This window comes from Ursus arctos, unplaced genomic scaffold (assembly GCF_023065955.2).
Source record: "Ursus arctos isolate Adak ecotype North America unplaced genomic scaffold, UrsArc2.0 scaffold_18, whole genome shotgun sequence".
Lineage (NCBI taxonomy): Eukaryota > Metazoa > Chordata > Mammalia > Carnivora > Ursidae > Ursus > Ursus arctos.
Genome location: NW_026622852.1, coordinates 38682960 through 38703196, shown reverse-complemented (window position 1 = coordinate 38703196; position 20237 = coordinate 38682960). Strand labels below are relative to the sequence as shown.

The 20237-nt window shown below is 41.1% G+C and overlaps 1 protein-coding gene across 1 annotated transcript in view; it reads left to right on the top strand.

Moving 5' to 3' along the window:
* The first annotated feature begins 278 nt into the window (after window positions 1–278).
* Window positions 279–20237, top strand: part of LOC113260637 (uncharacterized) — a 31161-nt gene continuing 11202 nt past the window's right edge. Inside the window, exons 1-5 of the mRNA XM_057313376.1 lie at window positions 279–404; window positions 489–716; window positions 8219–8323; window positions 11968–12027; window positions 14679–14744. Coding sequence (XP_057169359.1) covers window positions 279–404; window positions 489–716; window positions 8219–8323; window positions 11968–12027; window positions 14679–14744 — 585 coding nt within the window. The remainder of the gene's footprint in view (window positions 405–488; window positions 717–8218; window positions 8324–11967; window positions 12028–14678; window positions 14745–20237) is intronic.

Genomic DNA, 20237 nt, shown 5'->3' with positions numbered 1-20237 from the left:
GTGGTTCGCAAACTGGAGGGTGCAGCAGAATCACCTAGACGGCTTGTTAAAACCTACCCATCTGGGCCCTGCCCTCAGAGAGTCTGATTCAGTAGGCCCCGGGTGGGGTCTGAGAAGTTGCATTTCTCGTGGTTCTCAGGCAGCGCTAACGCTAGTGCTCCTGGTCGTCTGTGCATCGGGGACAGAAGCACGCCTCTAGAGCGCTGCTTCTCAAGATCGGTGTGCACAGGATCCCCTGGGGAACCTTAGAATGCAGATTGTCACGCCGTGAATATGGGATGGAGCTGGAGCTCTCCGTGTCCACCAAGCTCCCAGGTGAGGCCGGTGTTTACAAACGCCCTACGAGCCAGCTCTTACAGCACTCAAGAGAACGCACCCTTCTCCGGCACGGAAAGAAAGTCCTGGTTCTAAGTCCTTCATCTTTTCGGTGTACAATTCCCTTTCCATCCTCCTTCTTGCGTTTATTTTTCTTTCTGTTGTTCCGGTAGCTCCTTTTGTGGCCCCTAACAAACTCCCAGGTGGTGCTGATAGCGTCGGTCTGGAGAGCATCCAGAGTGGTCAAGACTCTAGTACTGGGTCCCGTTCTCTGCCGCTCCTGCAAAGCATTTCGAGAAGCCCCTCCTATCCTCCCCTGGCCTACGTCCTTGAGCTGCTCCCTCTCAACACTCACCCGAAGCCTAAACCTCCACCAAGAGGAGATTTCACCAGGGCTTTCGGTAAGAGAGCACAAAACTGACTTTTTTCCTTAGGATACAGCTAATAACGATCTGCGTTTTCTGTTAGTTATCTACCTACCTCTGTGATATTTAACAGTCTTCGGGGTGGGGGGGCGCAGAGGGAGAGAGAGAACCTCAAGCAGGCTCCACTCCAGGCCCAGCACGGAGCCCGATGTGGGGCTCTGTCTCATGACCCCGAGATCGTGACCTGAGGTGAAATCAAAGTCAGATGCTTAACCGACTGAGCCGCCAGGCGCCCCCATGGTGCTTACCATTCTGATGTGCCCCTGTAAATTCTAGGGTGGGTCACGTGTAATGGATAGGAACGATTTATCTATTTATTTTTTATTCTTTAAAAAAAATTTTTTTTCACTTTCTCTGGCCCTTCCTTTCTCCCTTTTCCTCTCATCAGCTTTTTTCCTCTTTTCTCTACTTCTCTTCTGCCCACTCTGTTTTTTCTTGTCAAGTTTTTGAAGGTTTGAAATTCCCAACCCACTCTCAGGATTCCACCCTGGATAAACTGAAACACACAGGCACACACACGTACACACACACACCCCTGACTTCTCAAACAGACTCCACCCAGCCTACAGTCAAGTTCCTGCTTCCAGCAGTGAGGTCAGAAATGAGTCTAGGAAAATACATGTGAGTGCCTGTCAGGGAAACTAAGAAGGCAGTCAAGTGCAAAGGGGAAGGCTGGTTGCTCTTTTCTAGAAAAGACTTGACCGAGAGCTTTTTTCCAGGACTTGAAATATGCCCTGTTTACCGACTAAGCACTTTCTCTGCAAACCATAAAAAACAATGTCCGTTTTTCTGACACTGGCCATTTTCTGGGTTTCAATAGTGCTTAATTCCAGTTAAGAATAAACAGATTTCTATGAGCTGTCAACTTGTATTCTGACAGTATGAGAGCGAATTCTTAGGAAAAGTCTGCAAGTGCTGAAAAGGCAGAATTACTGACCCCGCCTTGCTCCACTTCCAGGAACCCCAGGATGTGGCGGGAGTTTGTGGGTACAGCAGCATGAGGGTTAATTCGGTACTACTTTCTTTACAAATGCAGTGGAGGAAAGTTCAGGAAGAGCTAATTCTATGAGGAAAAGGAAGGTAGAAATGATAGATTGGTCTTAATGCAGAGAAAAAAGAAATTCACTCCCCAAGTTGAGTTCATCCGCTGCTAAAGGCCTTTCTAAGAGACCTGCATATTTTAGCTGACCCCGTGTTCCTCCAGGTGTGACAATGACAGGTGACCCCACTTGAATTCTGAATTCTGCCTAGGAGAACTTGTCTAAACTTGCAGTACTGTACCTTGATCATCTCACCTGTAGAGCAGACGGGGTCACCTTAACTGACTGGGTACTTGCAAGGTAAAGTGATGCCTAGAACCGAGCCCACACTTCAAAGCAGTGGTTCCTACTGGGGGCTTGGAGGATGTTCCGTATTTGACAACATCCGTCTTTCCCTCATGGATGGAAAAGAGAGAAAAGGAGAAGGAAATGATAAGATCTTCAACAGATGGGGGCGCCTGGGTGGCACAGCGGTTAAGCATCTGCCTTCGGCTCAGGGCGTGATCCCGGCGTTATGGGATCGAGCCCCACATCAGGCTCCTCCGCTATGAGCCTGCTTCTTCCTCTCCCACTCCCCCTGCTTGTGTTCCCTCTCTCGCTGGCTGTCTCTATCTCTGTCAAATAAATAAATAAAATCTTAAAAAAAAAAAAAAAAGATCTTCAACAGATGGCCAGGAAAAAAAAATCCTGGCTGTGAGGGTAGAAACATCAGCACCAGGGGTCTTAAACTCAAATGCCAACAGAAGCCAGCCAAGTAGTGTAAATACATAGGGACACCCTAGAGGCAAAGAGAAAGGCATGACATTAGAAATACTTCAAATACCTATCGTAGTAGAAGTCAGATAGCTGCACACTCACAACAGAAAGTCAGCTTGCCACTCCACCCTGAGTTCTTGAAGTGGTAGAAGATGGGATAGCGGTTAGCCGGAAAGAGTATGCCCCCTCAGAGGGGCAGCCACTGCTCTCCACCTGACAGTTATCATGCAGTCCAAGACCACAGGCCCAGTGCTGCCAGAGCTCCTGACTCTTGTCAAGATCAATAAGAGGCTTTGTTTATTCCTAAAATATTTAGTTCGTAAATGTTGGCCAACACTATGGTATGGCCAACCTAGCATGCCATCAAAGGCTAGTGGACAGCTAGGTGTTGTTTCTCTTTTTAGAGTTCTGCCAGCTCAAAAGGGAACACCTTGATTTTCTGTTTGCTTTCTATTCTCTAAGAGGTAAGAAAGCCCTTTCTGAAGTATAAACTTGGGAATCCAGAAGGGAATGCATGTCTCTGCTGGCTTGGGCTAGGAATTGTACACACTTGACCAGATTTTTTTTTCATATCTCTTCATTCTCACCATATCCCTATGAGGTAGACATTGTCCCCATTTCACAGATGAGGAAATAAGCAATAATTTGCTCAAGATCTCAGAAGAGCAGCACTTAATTTGAAACCAAGTTATTTTATCCAAGCTTAGCACCTGCCATATACCATGAAGTGGAAAAATAACGTGTCTGAGTCCAAAGCTCATGTTCTTCCACGTTCTCCCTGGATATTGCAGAGATGAGTGAGTATTTTGAGCCTGGTTATATCGGAAACAAGAAATTAAATTCCCTGACCCTCATGGTAGATTTTGCTCTATTACTGCGTTCCTTATGTGAGAAATGTTAAAACACCCATGATTAATTTAGTCATAGGGCTGGCAGTTTGACTCAGTGGAGAAATTTCTATAATATTATATCTGAAACTTTCCAGATAACTATCAGCAATCCCACCTTAACCCAGTTTGAACTAGAAAGGAATTTACTGTGGAAATGAACATTTCAGACTTCACTTGATCCTCAGGCCATGCTTAATCCAGGGGATCAAAGTATCACCAAAACCCCAGCTTTCTTCAATGTTTCCTCACATCTCTGTGGAATATTGGCCTTACACAGAGACTGGGTTCCTGTGTGTTTTGTAAGAACGGCCAGCCAGCGTCTTGTTTATATCCGGATGAGGAAAGAGAAAGTTTTACTGACTCTGTCACGCGTGCTAGAAATGGCATTCTCTTGCTTTCTTCTTCCCTCTTCATTAACTCTTGATGTAAAGATAAGATTGTTGGTTGGATTAAGATAATAAGGGTCTAACCCTGGATTTAGGGTTAGATTAATCCACACCAGCTGCTATAAAATGGAGGAGGGATAAATTTACCCACAGGAAAATCAGTCACAGTATTTTTGGGGGAAAGTGGAGGACGTGGGTACTGGGAGGTGACTGTTGATAACTGCAACAAAAGCCAAGTTGGCCTGTGGCCATACAGGAAATATGCGTACTTCATACTTCATCTAATCCATACAAAAAAAGAAAGCCGGGCAACTCGTTCCTGAGAGACCTCACTGGGATGTATGGAAAAGCCAGAAAGGAGGATTTTTCTGTTTTTGTGTTATTCTAGAATTCTGCAACTTCTTTCATTTTTCTCGTTATTGCTCTGAAGAAGATTTGGGGAATATTGGTCATGGCCATGTTTGGGTTATTTTCTAACATTAAATTCTGAAAAATGATGAATCACCATGTGTAGGATTTGGCAAAATGCTGTTTTTGTGTGGCCCACCGGCTAAGAATGGTTTTTGCATTCTTTAAAGATTATGAAAACAAAGAATAGGCAACAAAGTCCATGTGCATGTGGTCCAGAAAGCCCCAATTATCTGGTTCTTTAGAGAAAAAGTTTGCCAACCCGTGATCCAGTCCATAAAAGTGAAATTTCATTACCTCCTAAATAATTAGAGCAAAATAACAAAGTTTAGGGAATCTATGACTCATAAAACCTAATTTATAGGAAGCTTACAATTATAGATAGGATTAAGGCTTTCATATTTTTCTCAACTGCAAAATAATCCCTTCAAACTCCTAAATGAAAATAATCTTCATCTATTTAATATTAGTTTGCTTATTTCTCATTTGATGGTTGCAGGGGGTGGAGAAGGAAGAGGGGTCATGGAAATAGATGACAGAAGATCAAAAGTAGACGGACTGATTATTGAGTCTGCACACAAGGCCTGCAGTTGGCTGGCTCCTGGCTGACCACTCGTTGACTACCTAGTCATGATGTAAAAGTGAAATTTGCTTCAAGTCTGCCAGAGTTCTAGGTTCTGAGATGTCACGTTTAATGATGTCATAGAGAAGTTACTCTTCTATTCCAGCTAGGAGCCTTTAACGAGAGAGCACTTCGGCGAGCCAACTGAACCAACAGGCAGGTTTCATCAGCAATTCCCAGTAAATCATGGTTCAGATTATTAAAAACATGGCAAGTATTTATTTGGCTTCACTGATATTTCAAAAGAGACCACTTGAGAACAGATTTGATAAACTTTAAGAATGATTTCCTCTATTAGTATTCCTTCACTGCTCTGTAGCAAGGGGAGATTTTTTAAGTCTTGCTCTCCTTTTTGTTGCTCAAGAGAAGCCACTATCTAGAGAGTAGCCAAGGGACAAACGATCGAAAGGGTTTTGTTCCTCCCTGCTTCTCATTTCTTCCTCTGACTCTAGCTGAATCCAGGCCAACTCCTGACACATCCTGTCCTGTACCTGACCCCACTGATTCCACCTTAATTGTACCTGGAACACTCTATGAAAGTAAAAGTTCATATATTTCTCTTATTCTAGAAAACAGAAACCTCAGACATGCCGATGGAATAGGGTAAGAAAAATGACAGCCAACAGTATCAACAATTCCTTAGGTGGGATTTTATGAAGCCAGTTTCTAACCATTGTCCAGTGTTACTGCCACAAAAAAATCTAAATGTATAGATAGGCCAGGGAGAGTTCTTTATTTATAAAGAAGAAATTTAAGAGTGGTTAAAGTCCTACACCATTTAGGAGGGAAGTGGGCATTAGAACCCAGACATTCTGATGCCAGGTCCTGTTGCAGGAGATGCGGACCTGGAGGGGAAGGGGGAAGGCATTGGGCTTGGACCTGCCGTCCATCAGCACCGTCCAACTTATACTTTTGACATTTTCCCCAAATGCAACTATATATAAGGTCACAAAAATGAGGCTGACCAGATTGAAAGGAGGCATTGCCGTGTAGATTTGCTGTAAGAAAATGTTTTAAAATAGCACATATTTGCTAATGCATTTGTTACTTCTTTTTTTTTTTTTAATTGAAATCTCACAGAATAACCCAGGGTCTTGTTAGTCCCCTAAGACACCCTCTCCATCTCCTCCTCAGAGACCTCTCCTGAGGGCCTGTTGTCTCCTGCATGTCTGTACCCACTTGTCACCTTCTATCCGAGGAGGACCTTGACCACCCAGACTACAACTCTAATCCAGTTCATTTCCTTCCTTTCAGCTTTATCTTTCTCCTCTTTTTCTTTATTAGCGATGATCACTAACACACTTCATATTTTACGTACTGATCTTACCGTCAGCCCTGCCTTTAAACATAAGCTCCAGGGGCGCCTGGGTGGCTCAGATGGGTAAGCATCTGCCTTCAGCTCGGGTCATGTTCCCAGGATCCCGGGATCGAGCCCCTCATTGGGCTCCCTGCTCAGTGGGGAACCTACTTCTGCCACTTCCTCCGCCATTTCCTTTGCTTGTGCTCTCTGGCTCTTTCTGTCTATCAAATAAATAAATAAAATCTTAAAAAAAAAAACCACCCAACTTCTAAAAAACAAAACAAAACGTAAGCTCCATGAAGGCAGGGAAATGTTTGTCTGGTTTTTTTATACACAGCTGTATCCTAGCAGTGTGTCCATTACCTGGCATAGCATCAGTCTTAATAGGTACTTGTAGAATCAATATATATCCTTGGGGGTATTCCCTTCAGAGAACTTAGCCAAGTCAAATTCATGGATCCAGCTAGGCCAGTTTACACGCTAGCAAATGCTGAGAACTAAGGGTGCTGAGGGCTTGTGAGGATGACACCTACTGTATAATTTCAGAAGCAAGTGAGAAATCGAAGCTTGGCATAGCTCTCTGAGGAGTTAAGTAACCCCCATCCTAGAGGAATACGGGTAAAGAAAGAGAGCATATCTTCCTTAAGTCATCTGTTTCATCTGCTTGAAACTAAATCAAATGGCAACATAATTATCAAGATTCCCCTATTTCAGAGCATTATGCCATTTGTATGGAATTAACCCCATCCCTAATTCCAGTGATAGGCCCTGCCTGACTTGACCTAATTAATGATCCCATCCACCCCCCCCCATCTTGATTGGTCCAGGGATGAGCACATGATAGAATTAGGGCCAGTGAGAAAGAGAGTGAACCCCATTACTAGGAAGAACTCAAGACATGATTTTGTATCCGGACTAGGCTGCCTAGGTTAGAGTCCCAACCAGCTAGTTGACCGGGAGAAAGTTAATAACCTTTTGTTTTTTTCATCTGCAAAATGGAGATAAAACTAATACCCACTTCAGGGGGTGGTTGTAAAGATTAAGGGAGAGGACACCAGGGTGTAGAGTAAATTAGCTACTATCATCCCAATTCCAGTGAGAAAAGGAAAAATAAATCTTGAACAGAACACTATATATTAGCAAATCATTCATCAACTAAACACTCCATGAGCACTTACCATGTACCCAGTCAGAGGCCATGGAAGTTCAGGAGCAAATCAGGATTGATTTCTGTAGGGACTTGTTGGGGAGAGAAGCCGTGTGTGAAATACCTAGTGTGGACAGTCATTGTCCACAAAGCAAGGAAGTTGTGATAAAATGATCTGAGGTTCTAGAAAGGGAAACCTTTACTTAGATGATCTGGACAGCTGATGGAAAATTCACTGAAGATATTCTGTGAGAAGCATGTCAAATCCTTAAATGTGTGGTTTGACTACAGCTTTGGTAATGATTACCTCCCAAAACAAAACAAAAACAAGAAATGGATTCAAGGTGTTAGATTACTTCTTCTTTTAAATTTCACTATTAATGCATGTTTAGGTCCTTGTTAAAAAAGTCAAATATAGGGGCACCTGGGTGACTCAGTCGTTAGGCTTCTGCCTTCAGCTCAGGTCATGATCCCGGGGTCCTGGGATCAAGCCCCACATCGGGCTTCCTGCTCGGCGGGAAGCCTGCTTCTCCCTCTCCCACTCCCCCTGCTTGTGTTTCTCGCTGTGTCTCTCTCTGTCCAATAAATAAATAAAATCTTAAAAAAAAAAGTCAAATATAGATGTCCACCTTGAACAACTATCCACCACTACCCTCCATCCCGTATCTTTCATTGGCCAATCTCACTTCTCCCCAGACCATTACAAACCACCAGCTGGTAAGTACACTCCTAATCACTTTTTGCAGATTTATGGGTCACTTATGTATACTTAGAAAGATAAATATATGTGACCTGAGGGACTTCTAGGAAAGGTGTATCTCGTGGAGAATGATAGGGTGGGGTATCTCATTAAGGTGTCATTTATTCCCTGTAAGGCTTTATGAGATGCAGTGATTATGTGTATTTCTTCATTTATGCTCTGGTCTCAGGATGAATTAAAAACATTTTTGAAAGCTGCTGGATGTAAACTTGTGGTGGTTGAATTCTCAGCAAAATGGTGTGGTCCTTGCCAAAAGATTTATCCTCTTGTTCATGTAAGTATCACCTGTGTATATTTCCCAGTCTTAGAAGGAATTTTAAATCCCCTAATAATTTTCTCAATCTTAAAAGTTTGCACTTATGAGCCATATGGAATCATAGTTTTTTGAAGCGTCCTTATTATCCTGATGATAATATACCAAGATCTAATTAGATCATTAGTACACACAACAGAAGATTCATACTACTTGTCTATGGATAATTCTGCAAGGAGCACCAAGATGTGCAAAAGACACTAACATATCATAATAATAATAAAAAAAAAGATGTGCAAAAGAGTACAATTATACAAATGAATGGATTACTCATAATAATGACATTTTACCAAAGTTCCAGAGTTCAGAACTTCCAAATATTGGAATAGTTTATAGAAAAAGATGACACTTGCTTTTAACTATAATATAAAAGAATAAATTTCTCCCATCCTTCAGCCCTATTATCAGAACTTATGTCTTACATATTCTTTCATGTCTTTTCTACTTTATAAAATATTTTAGTAAAATATTCTAATTAGCTGTAATCATATAATTTTATTTGGGTCTTTTTTCCATGTACACATTCATTCATCTTTTTGTGGGGTCTCCAGCTTATAACTTTAATGTCTATACAGTGGTTCATCTAGTTAATTTCCTTATTGCTCCATTTAAAAGTTTTTACTCTTTTATTTATTTTTGGTGTCACATGCCACAGAAAGAACCTCAGGGCTTTTTCATTTCTCCTTATCATGAAGAAGTTTCACATTTATGGTCAATTTTGTGAAATCTGTTTTCTTCAAATTTAAAGAAGTTTTGATTTCTCTACACAACTGAAAATACTCCAGTATCTCTTTAGCAAGGTTTCTAGCATTTCAGCTTGAGCTCTTGAATCTACCTGAATTCATTCTAACCACAGTTACAACCTTTGACATTGAATTAAAAACAAACCTATATTCAAGTTTATAAATTGGCCACATGACATCTCAACATCTGTTCTATGCCTAAAATACTTGGAATATCCAGAAGAAACATTTTATTATCTCATGGGCACCTTTATTCTGACACTCAAAACTTGAAGAAAAAGAATGTTCAGTGTTCAGCTTCCAGAGTATAAATATACTCACATGCCACAAAGTCAAAGCTGATCAAATTCCAACAGCCAACATGTAACATTTTCAGACAGTGCAATGAAATCTAAGGCTTAGTAACTCCTCCCTTCATACCTTTGCCCTAAGGGCAGTAACAGCTCTGCCACTGTTTTGTCCAGGCTCCTGCAGCTCTTCCTATACCCATTCCTACCTTTATAAATATAGTTAGCCCTTTGGAAATAAACCTCCCCAAATGATCTAATTCGAATGTGCCATCTGTTTCCTGTTAGAATCCAGATTAATGCAAATATAGTTTTAGAATAAATTTTGGCGCATTCATACTGAAATACTATCCAGATGTTAAAAAGAATCAATCAAGTAGACCCATATGGAATGGTGGCATTGTCTCCAAGACAATGTAGTATTGAGTAAAAAAGAGTACAATGTCGAAAAATGTATATAGTATGGTCCCATTTATGTAAAACAGATACATATATGTATATATATAAACACATATGTAGAGAAAAGGGGAACAGAAGGATGCATATCAAAGAAGTTTTTTTTTCAGTGAAAGGGTGTTAAATTTGGATTCCTTTATTTTTCTTGTAATGTTTGAACTTTTGCGTGATAATGTATTCAAGTACCATGTGTGTAATTTTTTTAAACTCCTAGTACATAAGGGGGTGAAGAAAAGGCTTTACTTATTCTAGGTCACTTTATTAATTGGAAATCAAAGCAGGCAACAGAAACCAAATTCAACAGAAAAGAATTTTAATACAAGGAATTAATTGCTTTTAAAATTATTGGAAGACTAGATGAATAGGTTCCATGAATGACTCTCTCAGAACACCACATATCCACCTTGGGGATCCTAACTTTGCCATAATTAAAAATGAGGGGGGATGGGAGGCCACCCTCCAGGAGGAAAAAACAAACTGACAACAGAGCAGCAGTTGGGAATCAGCCAGAATCACGACGCTCCTGCTGTTACACGTGCCTCTGCACGTCCAGGACACTGATGTCTGGGCACCAGAGCCTGAGTCTGGCTGCTGCTGCTGCCTCCAGCACAACCACTTCCGTTACCCACAGTCCTGTTTTCCAGCAGGACCATCCAAAGACAAGAAAGTAGCTGCTGTCGCATTTCTGCCTTTCATGTCTCTCCTGCATGTATCTCATGGGTAAAACCAATTTGCATCCAGAACGCTAGCTGCAAGGGAGTCCAAGGAATCTCTACCTCTTTTCCTTTCCAGGCTCTGCAGGAAGGTAGGATGGAAGTTAGCCAGCTAACTCCTACTGGGGAATATCCACATATCTTCAAACTCAAAAAGTACAAGTCAATTGCCCTAGAGCTCGTGAGCGATACCATTTTCCTGCCAGGCATAGAGATGCTGTCAACCAAAATCAGCTTCTTTTCTGTCTGAAAAATACTCTGAAGTCCCAGGGGCTTGGGGGTCTATTATCTAAGAGTTTTCCCCCATTTTCACAACCTTGATGGGCCACTGAAGAAAAAACTCCCACTTTGGTCACAATCCACAGACAAACAACTGGAGAGAATCCCTGCAATAGAACCCTGCACATATTCCCCTAATGGCCCCATGTCATGCCTCTCCCTGCCTGTCCGTGGGAGCAGCTCCCAGTGCCAGCTCCGTTTCTGTCTCCACTGTCTCTGGACACCTCATACCATCAGAAAGAGGTCCCATTTGAAATAGGTCACTGGAAATGCCTGAGATATGATGTTAACGCACACGAATCAAGATGCTATTAAGTGTCCTTAAAGTATGAATGCAGCTGTCTGCAAAAACCCCCAAGAGCTGACATTTACAGGCTGCTGCTGCATCTACTACTACCAGTCCCATTATCAACATCTTTGTCACCACTGCTGCCATAGATGCTTTCAGAACAAAACAGAAGCAGAAGAGAGTTGTTTCTTTCCTCCTCCTGTTCTCCTGCAAATGCTTCCCATTAGCAGAACCTACATGGAAGACAGCTGGCAAAGGATCCTGGAAAGTACAGTTTCAAAACGTAGTAGAGCATGGAAGACGTCAATGGAAGCAAAAAGCAATTAGGCCAAGGGTCAGCACAGATATTTTCTATCATCTCGGTCATAAGAGCCTCTCAAAAAGCCTGGAAAGAGATGAAGATCAAAGCAGAGTTTGGGTATTTGGTTCAGATATGTATATTTTGAAGACCACTGAAGGTAGCCCCCCACCTCCGGCCACTCCAGGACAAAGCTACTATCTGTCCCTTCATCCTGCAGCGTAAATCTGGACCCACCACCCACACATGTCCTGATTTCTTTGCTTCCTGTCCTTTCCCAGCTGTGAAACTCTGATCTTCAGTCTGGTTCTTTAGAGTCTGGTTCTGGCACTGATCTTTGCTTGACCTTGGTATCATCCCATATTTGACTTTGGTGCTTCAAGTTCTAGGCAGTTGTGAAATGCGACAGTGATGCTTAGCTCTCTTGAATGACCTTTTAGTTCCTCGTTCGTTGTTGCCAAGAGACAAGTGTGTAATTCCAGTGTGTGCTTTAGAATGAATGCTAAGCTAATAGGGAATTTTTATTCCTTTGTTTTGAAGGCAATGTCGCTGCAGTACCGAAATGTAATGTTTGCGAAGGTGGATGTGGATGATTCTCAGGTAAGAATCTTAAATCCTTGCATGGGGATGCATAAAATCCGAATGCAGTGTCACTGATAGCCCTGCCTCACTGATTATAGAATCAATTTTAAGGCAAGGAGAACGTCACGATTTTTTTCTGATAATTGATAGTAAACTTCCTCATAATGTTCTTGTATGTTTTGTGTTAATTTTAAAGTATGTGAGCAGGGACGTGACTCTCTTGCTGCCCCCTCCCCTCCCATACGATGGCAGACTTCCCAACATTTTTCTCCGCTTGCTCTGAGCTCTGCCCTAGAATCCCACTGAGCAGAATTGCCCTATGCAGACAACACCAGTTGGGTGGTTTTGGGCTCACGGTGAAAAGTGGTTTTCACCCTTGTAGTAAATTATTAATCGGTTTCTTTTTTTTTTTTTTTTGTAAAGATTTTATTTATTTATTAGACAGAGATAGAGACAGCCAGCGAGAGAGGGAACACAAGCAGGGGGAGTGGGAGAGGAAGAAGCAGGCTCCCAGTGGAGGAGCCTGATGTGGGGCTTGATCCCACAACGCCGGGATCACCCCCTGAGCCGAAGGCAGACGCTTAACCGCTGTGCCACCCAGGCGCCCCTATTAATCAATTTCTAAAACCTAACTCAATGCATTACAGACATTGTAATATACCTTGCTTTTCTCTCGCTATATCTTATGCTTTTTGTGGGTTTTTTTAAACATCACAAGGAATTCCAAGAAATCCTTCCCTCATAAGCCTCCCTCGAGCCTTCTTTCCTCAAGCTCCCCAAATAATCAGCCTCATGTCCTCAGTCAAAATGTGCCTTATTAATATGCACAAAGTATCTGAAAAATTATTCTTCCTAACATTTGTCCATTTATAACCCAGAAATAAATAGTAACAAGTGACCTTTGCACATATTGGGTTGAATCTGAGGTTTAGAATAACAAAAAATCTGTTATCCACCCATCCTTTTCTCTAATAGTTTTGTGACTTCTTATCACCTATGAACTTCCGTTTCTTCATCTGTAAAGCAGGGCAAATATATTTAACAGAATATAAAATGAGATAAAATACATAAGATATATGACATAGTGCCCAGACCGTAATAGAAGTTCCATTTCTCCATTTCCTTCAAGCTTCATCAAAGTGTGACAGTGTTTAATTGCCCTTTAAGCTGAATCCTATATTGTGCATTCAGAAATACACCTATTATCTCTTTGTCCTTTTTTATACTCACAGAGTTGTGCAACCATCATTATCATCAATTTTAGAACATTTCACCACTCCCAAAAACAAACAAACAAAACCCACTTTCGGAGTTCTAGCGGTCACCCCCAGTTCCTTCTATCCCAACTCTGGGCAACCAGAAGTCTACGTTCTGTCTATAGATTTACTTATTCTGAACGTTTCATATAAATGGAATCATCAAATAGGTGGTCATTTGTGACGTTTACTTAGCATGAGTTTTCAAGGTTCGTCCATGTTAGAGCACGTATCAATATTTTATTCCTTTTATTGCTGAATAATATTCCAGTGTATGGCTACACCACCTTTTATTTAGCCATTCAACTGTTGGTGGACATTTGGGTTGTTGCTCCTTTTGACTTTTATGAGTAATGCTGGTATAAACTTGTATGTGTGTATTTTCATTTCTCTCGAGTACTTATCTAGGGGTGGAATTGTTGAGTTATACTGTAACTCTATGTTTAACTTTTTGAGAAGCTGGCACAATGTTTTCTAAGGCAGCTGTGCCATTTTACATTCCCACCAGCAGTGTGTGAGGGCTCCGATCTCTCCACATCCTCACCAATACATATTATCGTCTGCCTTTTTGATTGTAGCTCTTTCCCTTTTAAGGTGAAACGAAATCCACAATTTTCTTTAACAGTAACTTATTTATTAGTTGTCATTGCTGTAGTCATGAAAATGATAATTTAATGTGTTTGTGCATGCGTGCGTGTGTGTGTGTGTGTGTGTGTGTGTTATAGTTGGCAGGGGAGAGATTCACCCCATAAAATGATATGTATATTAGAGAGAAAAGTCCAATTCTGTTGACCCTGTGGGTGGCTGATTTTCTTTCAACTCTTGAACAAGATAAACAAAAACTGGCATTTGACAACAGATTGTAATGGATTAAAGCAATTGGAAATGTCAGAATTCTGACGTATTTTCTTGTCTTTCGGTTCATCTTTCACAAACACGGGCAGTGAAGGAGGAAGTAGGGCTTAAAAGAAAGAGGCATGAAAACCTTACTGGAAATGCAAGACCAGTATTATCAGCCCCTGTCTCAAGTGTGCGTTATAGAGATCCTTCACTCTTCCTTATGTTCGCAATGTCCTGTCTCCATATGGGGCTCCACTGGGGTCCCTCTGCCATCTTTCACAAGTTCTTTTAAATAGAGCTCATTTAGTTCTTCCGCATCTGTTCTATTTTGGCCTCCATCTCTCAGCCTTCTCCTAGGGCTCTGGGAGGAGAAAGCTCGGGAATTGAGAGAGCCACTATTTTCTATTGTAACATTCCTGGAAGCTTTGACATTGCTTGGCAAGAGAATCTATCAAGTCTTAGCTGTCCCTGGACTTTCAGACAGACCTGCCTCCTGAGAAGTGGCCGTTCCGGGCTCGGTGTAGAGAGACGACACCAAAATTGTGACTTCATGCCATTTCTTTCCTTTCGCAGGAGTTGGCCCAAACTTATCATATCAAAGCAGTACCCACATTTCAGATGTTCAAACAGGCCCATAAGGTATGTTTCCATGGTAACTGGCAGAGTTGAATTATAGACTCATCAGAATCTAAAAAAAGGCCTGGGGTATCCAGGACGGATGAAACAACTGCATTTATTTTTAATATTTAGCAATGGAATTATTAGTTTCTGAACTTTCCATATTGGCAAGGAGTACAAAAAAATGCATGAATTATAATAAACCTCCTCATTCCGACCGTCTTAGATATCCAAATCCATAAGAAATATCTCACTATTGAACCTATCTTATCCCTTTTGATGGGGCAGAACCATCAAAAGAGAATCTTACAGAAAAGGACATGATGAAATTCTCACACGAATGTATACAAATTGTGAGCAACTGTTGGGGAAATATTAATCGAAACCAATCACAAGGCTGTAGAGCCTAGGAGTTGAGCACGCAGGCCCTGGATGAGGGTTTCGTGGTTCAAATACCTGTTCCACCACTTCCTAGCCCTTTACTTAAAAACCTCTTTGATCTTAGTTTCCTTATCTGTAAAATCAAAGGTCATAAGTTTTCCCCCCACAAGGTGTTGGGAGAATTAAATGAATTAACATGACTCAAGTCTGTAGACCCATCCTGACACACGCTAAGTGCTGAGCCCATTATGTAGTTGTTATCAGGAAAATATTAATGAAATAAAATGTTTAAAATACGTTGTGTGTGATGAAACTAGGAATTCCACATATGGCTGGGAGCACTGAAAATTGTACATACCTTATGAAAAGTGCCTTTGCAACATACCTAAGAGGATCGAACTGTTGATTCCCTTTCACACAAGTACCCATTTTTGGAAACTTTTGCTGCAGAAATACCTCAAGGAAAAATAAGCAGCTAAGCGTATAGTAATTGCAGCATTGCTTCTAATAAAATACGAAAGCAAGCTAAATGTCTTTTCTAGTAGAATTGCTAAGTGATTTGTGATACATCCACCATATGAAATAGTGTGCAATTAAAAGTGTTAGGAAGAACATATGTAAAGCAAAAATATTCAGGCTTAAGCTTTGTGAAGATTGTGTCTACAACACAAAAAATGAAAGCAGTTGATAAGCTAGCTATAGAATTTCATTTTCAGCTTCTATTTGTTGGGTATTTGCTGTAGCATAATTGGTGCAATAGATATAAATAATTCTTCAAAAAGAATTAATACTACCTGTTCCCTCTCTTGAGTGTTTACTTGAAAATTGAAACTGTCAAGCATACGCATCCTCAACTCCCCGCCCCCCACGTACCAAATTGTTTATGTGTCATTTTTTTTATCTTCTCTTCCATCTCAGAAATGAGAATGCTTCCTTCTTTTGAAATGGATTTCATCCATCATACCTTGACTGCATTCCCTCCCTTGTGCTCCAGTCAATTCGATCAATCAGCTATCTTCTTTCTGACCTGGTGTTTGCACACTCACTTTTGCTACCATTTGCCATTCTTCATTCTCTATCAAGAGTTCTTTGATTTTCCTCCAGGGAACCATGCCCTTTCCCATTCTTGGTTCATGTACTTCCTTAGGGCTCCATCTCTAGGCCTGGACCTATGAGAGAACTCCATCCCCATCAAGAATGGGCCCTTGACTCCAGTCAAGCCAATCCAAGCCCAGCCAGAGCTAATTCTAAGACCTGGCTTAAGCAACTAGGTAAAAGCGCCTTCTCTTTTGATTTCACTGGATTTGAACTTGGGAAGATATGAGGCTGATGGTGCTACAAGTAGCTTGCCACCACAGGGATCCTGAAAAAGAAGCTGCCATACAGCAAAAAAGCAAAGTCAAACCAGGAAATACCAGTGGCATTGATTGAACCCTGAATCTATCCATACCCGAAGCCTGAACTACCCCTGCAGATTCTTTAGTTATGTGAACCTGGGGTTGCTTTTGCTGTTACTTACAACCAAAAAATTTCTAATGATGAATTTAATGCTCTCTCAGACTACTCTCCTTCATTTTTTCATGACCTAACTCTTGAAAAAGTAGACTATACCTACTGCCTTCAATTCTCATTTTCCACTTATTCCTTCATCTGCTCTTTTAAAAGTCACCAAGGATCTTCCAGCACCTCATTCAAATAGCCATTTCTCAATCCTTGTGTTCCTTGATTACATAAAACCACCATTAACTAATTAGGTTCTATATTCTAGAAACTTCCTCCTCTTTTGGCATCTATCCCTGATCTTTCCCCCTAGCTCTCCTCTGGCTTGTCTCCTACTGTCCTAAAATATAAGTGATTCCCAAGGTTCTTTTTCCCATTCTACTTCTTCTCCTTTAGTAATTTCATCCCTACATGTAATTCCAGCTGTAACTACCTTTAACGTAAACAAGTGTGATAGCCCTCCTCACCCCCAAGTTCACACCACCACTCTGTTCTCTTTTCTTTTTTTTTCTTTTTTTTTTTTTTATATATTTTTTTAAAGATTTTATTTATTTATTTGACAGAGATAGAGACAGCCAGCGAGAGAAGGAACACAAGCAGGGGGAGCGGGAGAGGAAGAAGCAGGCTCATAGCTGAAGAGCCTGATGTGGGACTCGATCCCATAACACCGGGATCACGCCCTGAGCCGAAGGCAGGCGCTTAACCGCTGTGCCACCCAGGCGCCCCTGTTCTCTTTTCTAAATCGATCCTGGCACAGCTCCATGTATGTCATTCTCTTATTTAAAATTGGATCCCCCTTCCCCTCCATTGTCTGCAGAATCAAGACTAAACCCTTGTATTCAAGTCTGGCATTCAAATTTCTCCACAATTTTGACCCAGTCTACTTTTCCAAGCCCATTTCTGTGTGACTCAGACCTTAACTCTGTGTATTTTTCTCATACTATTCCAAGCACTTGGAGGAGTTCCTGTCAGTGTCTAGAAGAATCCCCCCTGGGTAGAAAATACTCATTTCGTGTTTGATTCATGAGCAGGTGAACAAATGAAAGAGTAAATGAAAGCTGCTGTCTTTGCCCTACAACCCACTGCCAGCTGTGCCTCCCCTTCCTCATTCTGTCCTCAGACCAGTCTGACTCAGGGAGGGTTTCTCTTCAGCTCAGAACAGCTTTCTGCTTTCATCTCTTCTGCAGATAGTATTGCTTAAGTTCTGCTGCAACTCAAGTTTGTTCTCCATTTTCTGAAACCAAACTTTGGGTGCTCACCCACGATGTGTCTAGGCTCTTGAGCAAATCCATAGCTATGCTTCTGAGGAAAGGCTTGCCCCTGCTTGGTCTCAGTTCTGTATGGAGGTGGAAGAACTCTCAGTTGGGGCTGGAGTGACCTCTTACATTCCATTATTTCTGAACGGGCTTTTAAGGGGTATGGATCCCTTTGGAATGGATGGAACAAAATGCCTGTGTTCGAGGCATTATGAAGGATCTCGAATTTGAATTTGATGCCAGTTAGCTAATGGAAAATAAAATTAACTGAATTGATGACATTATGCATTAAGCTGGTCCACCTCCCTATATTCTGTTTCCAGAGTCAGCCAGCCAGCCTCTGATTATAACATGGCTACCCATGTCCGAGAAATGTCCTTGAGAATTGAGTGTCTCATTGAATATTACCAAATTATCATCCTGCTTATGGAGTTATTTAAAAAACAACAACAACTTGAGATCACTTATGTCATAATATACAAATAAGTCTACTTCTAAACTTTATATGTGTAATCATATCCCCAGGAAGAGTTATACTTGGATCAATTTAGATATAATTTGAAAACCTGCGGAGAAGATTTGCAAGGCTGGCTTCCATTTGACAAAGAATATTAATATTCTGTGCAAAAGACAACAACAAAAAAATGCGGGCAAGAGATCCTAAAGAGATGGTATTACAAATCTCTTTACCTCTTTCACTCAATCCCCAACATTTGGTATCTGAGCATCCGTACAGGGCTTCTGGAGGGTCCCCACCTCTACCATTGCATCCAGAGCTACAAACAAAACCTGAGACCTCTGAAATGCCCCCCAGGTTCTACCTTGCAGTGGTCTGCACAGGAAAATCACTGGAACCACAGAAAATTGGCATAGCTGTACAAAAGGACCAGTCTATATGAATTTCCCTCCTCTCTCAATAGAATTGACTAGGAAACCTGCCAGTGACATTCATTGTTCTCCTTGGGGTAGAAGAAAATTAAATTCACTTCTTTGAGACCTCTTCCATCTCTCTTTTATCTGGGACAACACAACTGAAAATTGACTTAGGAAAGCAGTTAAGTAGTATTTATCTAGTATTTAAAAAAAGAAAACAACCTAGAATCCAATTTCTATTAAGGGATGTTATAAGAAATGTTCTCACATTTCTGGTAAAACATCTGGCAAAGAACCATGATCCATTATGCCTTTTAAAATGTACTTTATATAAAAAGCCTTGTGATAATTCCTCATAGAACAGAGTTAGGAGAATATTTCCCGCCCTTAAAAATATGATCTACTCCCTTGCATTAGATCAAAAGGCTTAGGGAATCCCTTGGGTTTCTCTTTTTCCATTGCTGCCAACAATCTCAAGATTACTTCCTTTACTCAAATACAATAGCCTCCCTCATCTGTAGTTTCCTGGCATTCCCTAATTGCCATCTCCATACTGAGTCATACTTGAATGGTTTTGTTACTTTATCTTGCCCTTGATTCTAGCTCATCTCAAATGTTTTCAAAATACATAAAATATAAACAAATAAAACTTTAAAAAAACTGGAACAGACAAAGCTATATAACAAAGACTCAGGGTCATGGTAGATAATGGGCATTACGTAGTGCTGGAAGTTTTCGTGCAGATTTGGATGGCCACTTAGCAGGGATACACTGTAAACAACAGTTGTAATTATTTCATAGTGTTGGGGCAAAAGACAATGAAAGCAAATTCTAGGTAATAAATAAGGTGGTAGTGTTTCTTTCTGCTGCATTCCTTTCGTGTTTTCACCTGGGACATCACACCCTGTTCCAGTAAGATCAACTGTGGTTAAAAAAAGAAAAAAAATCTGCAGTGTCTTTCAGATGGGCTATCCAAAACCTTGGCTGATTTTTTTAACTGGAAATTATACTGTATTCTATTATAAGTAGAAAAATACACTGCACAGCCAAGGAAACAGTCAAAAAAACTAAGAGGCAGCCCACGGAATGGGAGAATATATTTGCAAATGATGCTACAGATAAAAGACTGGTATCCAAGATCTACAAAGAACTTCTCAAACTCAATAAGTGAGAAACAAATAAACAAATCATAAAATGGGCAGAATATATGAACAGACACTTTTCCAATGATGACATACAAATGGCTAACAGACACATGAAAAAATGTTCAAAATCATTAGCCATCAGGGAAATTCAAATCAAAACCACACTAAGATACCACCTTACGCCAGTTAGAATGGCAAAAATTGACAAGGCAAGAAACAACAATTGCTGGAGAGGATGTGGAAAAAGGGGATCCCTCCTACATTGTTGGTGGGAATGCAAGTTGGTACAGCCACTCTGGAAAACAGTGCGGAGGTCCCTTAAAAAGTTAAAAATGGAGCTACCCTATGACCCAGCCATT